Raw genomic sequence first — 5,261 nt, 5'->3', positions numbered from 1 at the left:
AGCAGCTCTTAATACCCTCTGGCACGCTGGTGGGATTGGAGGGACAGGTCCGTCCCCACAAGGAAGCTCAAGAAAAACAACTAAAGGCATGAAATCAGTGAATGAAATCCCTTTGCGGCTATTTCTACCCCAACGCGTGCAGCCTTAGACCCTCTGCAGCTTCATCTCCACACCTTGCCTCTCCTGCGCACTTCCACACAGTCTGGGCTACAACTGTGTCCTTCTAGAAGAGTGTTGAGGCCATGGGCAGAACAACACAGGGAAGTTTACACTGCAGCTTCCCCTCGCTGCTTGGGCCACCACTGAGAAACTCCTCCTTTGTGCGCTTGCTTATGTGTGTAAGTAAACACACAACATGGATCACATTACTTTTATTTATAGTCCAGCTAGAAAAGAGCATTAAAAAAAATCCACCTTTGTTTCATTTGTTACATATAAAAGAAACGTAGTGTTGTTTGCTGAGACATGCAAACCCCTTCATTCAAAAAAGGCAAAAGAAAGCAAATGAACATTTTTTTCCAGATAATTCAACTCCTTGATTACAAAAACTATTAAAACTAGAAAGATCTAGAATACGGAGAAAGTACTAGCAGGGAAATAATTTACTGCTCTCATAAAAGACTGACAGAAAACAAAACCAAAACCCACAGAATTTTGAAGGCCCATAACCCCCTTGCTCCTGTGTCATCTGATGCTGACATCCTCTAGCTACAGCTTCCACATACAGAAATGAAGATGGATCCGGCAGGTTATCTGGCCCCATTCTAATACAAAACAGTTGTACATTCTTGTAACAAATGCTGTATGCAGCTTTTTTCAGATGCCCTTTTTTTTCTTGGTGAACACTACAGAACTGGGTGTTCTTATGCCCCAGCTTCAGGTATGTCAGATATAAACTCCATTCTCAGTAAAAAAAAAAATATATGCAGGTTTTACAGCAGCGGAGGAAAAGTTTAAAATATTAACCACAGTGAACCTTTAATGCCCCAAAATCAGCAGACAAACACACCTCATTGTCTTTCTGGATTTTTACACGGTCTTAAGATTTAAAGGCTCATTATTTCCAGTGTTTGAAATGAACAACTGTGATGCAGTAAAGCTCTCCATGTCTCAGACCACAGTCCATTTGTATCCAAGTATATTTTTAAGTACACTCATAATCTTAACCCTCTCAGGGGAAAAAAAAAAAAAAAAGGACATCAGAAAACCAAAGACTACCTTTTCCTGATCCCTCGTTATCTGTTTCCTCCACTGCTTTGACAATTCCTCTCAGTAGCCAGACTTAGATCTCCACCTCCCCAGCTGCCCTCCCATCCTCTGTTTTCCTTCGTTTCTCTCTCCCTCACCTACTTGCTTTTCCATCTGTCCTTGGCTCCCTTCCACACATAGCACAGAGCTCTAGAAAACCAACTCATGTCCGAGAACAAACTTCAGCTCAATTAGTTGAAGATTATTTCCTCATCCTTGCATTTCTTTGATCCGATCTGATTTTACAAAGCGCTGGATGTTTTTGCAGAGAAGAGCACTCAGTCCTGGGGAAGGGGCTGGCAGAAGGGCTCGGGGCTGGGACTGGTTGTCCAAGAGCTTTCTCAGATGTGAGTCTCAGATTTAATCCTAAAAAAGCAGCACTGGCCTCTCGTACTCCCCGGTGGGGCACAGGGAGCTGCGCTAGCGGACGAAGGATGCCACCTGAGCTGCCACTCCAAAGGGAGCAGAATAGGCCGTCGCTAATCCTTGCAGGCCGACCACCAAGTAGCGGCATCCCTTCTGCAGAGCTTTGCCGACGTTCTGCGGAGAGAGACGGGAGAAGGGGATAAATAAAAGGAGAGGTGATAGAAAATACCATCACAGAAAATCGTTCTGACAGCCAGTGTCACTGACCCAGAAAATGAACTTCTCCCACAGCTAATGAGGGCTTGAGCATGAAACAACATTTCACCATCTATTTTTATATAGAAATACACACCCACAGAGTATAGTTAAACCAAATGAATGCAGCCTCCACAGGAAGCCAGGCTTTTACGTGGGCTTCTATTCAAGAATAAAATTAGTTTAAATTCACACCTAGTTCATAAAGGCACATTTCCCACACACACGTGTTCTAAGTATGTTAGTAACTCTTAAAAGCACATAAGTTGTTAAAACTGGTGCTGAACAAAAAGGCAATAAATCACTGAGAATACTTTTATGGAAATTTCATTGCCTTTTGTCAAACCAAGATTTTTTTGGTCAAAATAAGAATGTTTTGACCCACTTTCATGTCTGTACACGTTTAAGAGCACATCTGTGTACTGCACTAAAGATCACTTGCTACAGATTATTTAAACTAAAAACCATAATCTAATTTTAATTTCACTCTTGATAGTTTTGCTCATATGATCATATGGTCATGACTGGGAAATTAATACAATGAAGTCAGTTTGGAAGGAATATCAGAATTAACTCTTAGTAACACTTTATGGTTGTGTGGGACTAGATCAAAATCATTCATTGAAATATGGAAAACACTGAAACAGAGGATATACTTTTAAATCTGTGAAATCTATTATATTCCTAGGATCTCTCAAAGCTGGATTACAGTGGTACCGACACATGAAAACCTTCAGCTGTCATGATGCCACCACATAGCTGAATTTTGCTGTATTTAGTCCTATGGAAACTTACTTGAAGGGAGTTAAGATGGCAAAATAAAAAGGCAGCTTGAGCCTGAGGGTAGAGGCTGAGGGCACAGGAGGAGACGCAGGGCTTTCCCTTCCCACACCTGCCCCTGTCCTCCTACTTCTTTCCTCCTTCCTGCAGCCTACCTACCTGGACCTCACCAACGCTTTCACAGGCTGTTCTTTATTGCCAAAGCCCAACGGGCAAACCTTCCCTGCTGGGATGTCGTCTGACCAATGCAAAAGGGAATATGCTGTGTCCAAGAGCTGGCCTGCACTCTGAACATTGTTATAAGCACCCATATACCAACAGCACGTATAGCAATAGCACCAATAGCAAAATCATGAACTGTGGCGACATAACGATGCTCACAAACCTGCTCTGTGTATAAATCAGGCCTACAGACTTGAGGCTGCTTCATGCTACATGTGTTTACTGTGACTTGAAAATCACAGAGTTGGAAACTCAAAGTATCAAATCCATCATGAAAGAATGAAATATTCTGTTCATCTCTTTATGAAACAGGAGTATTTGTGAGGCAGCTCATGACTGTGCTCTCATCTGTAAACTCTGTGAATTTCAAAAGTAAGTAACTTGGCCAAGTTAACAGGCATTTTCTGCATGTCAGGCATAGCAAGCATACCTTTACCAAAATCATCATTTTTTTTAAACAATGCAGTAGAAATTCACATCTCATACCGACATCTGTAATCTCTCTAGTAGGAAAAGATCCCAACACCAAACAGGTTTTCCTTGCTGCCACAGAAACTATTTTTTGCTACAAATATCCAAGACATATCTGAGCTGTACTTAAATGACATGAACAAGAGAAAAATAACCGAATTCTTCTAAATAGCACTTTCATAATTATAGGCACCACCCACCCTCCAGGGGAAAAAAACCAAAAGAAACCACCAGACTCCAGGACTTGTGACTTCCCGCACAGGAAAGCAAAAGAACAATTTTGATCCAAAACAGTTGTTACACAATGAAGAACATGCTGCATTTTTTTCTTTAACTCATACCACTGATTTTCAGGGGACACCTTAGAGGGTAACTGGCAAAGGAGTGTACTGGAGGGATAACATTTCTTTCGGACACTTAAGAAAAAAAAAAAAAGCAAGCCGATTAACTGGCAGTTTTAAGGAATAGTGTCAAAACAAGGACGCCGAGGGAAATGTAGAACAAAGAAACGCAAAGTACCCGTCACATGGATCAGCTTACTGTCATTTTCACTCCGAAACGACAGATTTTCTACTCTTTGCTCAGGCGAGGGTCGGTGTCCCAGCAGGACCGGCTCCTGCCCAGCAAGAGCAAGCGCAGCCAGCGGGCTGGCCCCCGCCTCGGAGCCAAGCGCCGGCGGTGCCCGAAGGACCAGGGGGACTTCGAGAGCCCCTCGGGGAAGTTGGTGCCGGCCGCAGCCGCCCGCGGAGCCCCCGCCGCCCGCGGAGCCGCCCCGGGAGCGCTCTCCCTCACCTTGCCGTACTTCTTCAGCCGCTTCCCGTAGGGCCGCTTCCCGGCGGCCCGCGGCGGGCGCAGCGGCTCGTAGGAGTCGGGCAGGAGGGCGAAGCGCACCTTCCTGGAGGTAGCGCCCGCCACCTCCTCCTCCTCCTCCTCCTCCTCCTTCTTGTCCTTCTTCTCCAGCGCCGCCGGCCGCGGAGCCCCCGCGCTGCCCCCAGCCGCCGCCTCCTCCTGCTGCGGCTCCTCGCTGGGGAGGATGCAGACCCGATCCTCGCCGGGCCGGCGGCGGGAGAACCTGCCCCTCGCCTTGGCGCCCAGCCGCGCACCCACCGTCATGGTGCTGCCGGGCGACGGCTCCGCTCCGCGCCGGCCCCGCTCCCCGCCGCGCCACAGGTGTGCCCGGCGGCGCCGCTGCCCCCTCCCCGGGGCGGGACGGCTGCGGGAAGAGACGCCCCGGCCCCCGCCGCCGTGCGGGCCCTGCCCGCGGAAACCAGCCCGGGGCAGCCGGGCGAGGGCGGGAGGAGCCGCGGCGCCGGGCACCGTCCCAGCTCCGGTGCGGGAAACCGCGCCTCGCCTTGCCGGGGGAGGGGGGAGTTGCCGGGGGACGCGCGGGCCTCGCCCCCGCCAGCTGAGGACGGGGGGGGCAGCCCCTGCCCTGCGCCCGGGCTCCGCCGCCCCCACGCCGCGACCGTCTGGGAGAGGACGCGCTGTTCCCGTGCGGGAGAAAGCAAGGCGACCTCCTGGGAATGCCTCGTTTCGGGTGTTCCTACCTCGGCCTCGGATGAACAGCCCCTCCAGCGCACAGGGCTCCGCTCCGCTGCCCCTGGCCGAGGGGAGAGCACCCCAGGCTTCCTGCAAAGGCAAAGCTGCTCACTGGTTTTTGCCCAAACGCGGGGGGACGCCGCCGGCCCCGCGCCCCCGCCGCTGGGTGGGCTGAAGTTTATCGGCTGCGCTTCCTACGCGGCGTCCGCGTGGCTGGGGTGGGTCAAGAAAGGAGAAATTGTATAGGGAGGATCCATATAATTTGTTAAACCGGTTGGTGTATTTATCAACATTTGATACATATGCAAACACTTCAGACGATAATAAGGGGACAGGCCAATCCTTTACTGGGGGTTTTTCTTACCGAGGAACAAAGCCGT

The 5,261-nt window shown here is 49.4% G+C and overlaps 1 protein-coding gene across 1 annotated transcript; it reads right to left on the bottom strand.

The window, feature by feature from the left end:
* Positions 1-356: 356 nt before the first annotated feature.
* Positions 357-4,682, bottom strand: C3H1orf115 (chromosome 3 C1orf115 homolog). Its single transcript, XM_074864856.1, has 2 exons — positions 4,135-4,682; positions 357-1,788 (listed from the first exon to the last, which is right to left on the bottom strand). Exons 1-2 carry the CDS (start codon positions 4,453-4,455, stop codon positions 1,669-1,671), a joined length of 441 nt encoding a protein of 146 aa, XP_074720957.1. The 5' UTR covers positions 4,456-4,682; the 3' UTR covers positions 357-1,668.
* Positions 4,683-5,261: the final 579 nt, after the last annotated feature.

Source organism: Strix uralensis, chromosome 3 (assembly GCF_047716275.1).
Source record: "Strix uralensis isolate ZFMK-TIS-50842 chromosome 3, bStrUra1, whole genome shotgun sequence".
In the NCBI taxonomy this organism is placed as follows: domain Eukaryota; kingdom Metazoa; phylum Chordata; class Aves; order Strigiformes; family Strigidae; genus Strix; species Strix uralensis.
The sequence above is the reverse complement of the archived record's forward strand: the minus strand, read 5'-3'. Positions and strand labels throughout refer to the sequence as shown.

Bases quoted from the DNA above. Each gene is read 5' to 3' on its own strand.
- C3H1orf115 (XM_074864856.1), bottom strand. From the start codon at position 4,455: ATGACGGTGGGTGCGCGGCTGGGCGCCAAGGCGAGGGGCAGGTTCTCC. The intron at 1,789-4,134 runs GTGAGGGAGAGC...CTCTCTCCGCAG, and splicing joins GGCTGAAGAAGTACGGCAAG to AACGTCGGCAAAGCTCTGCA.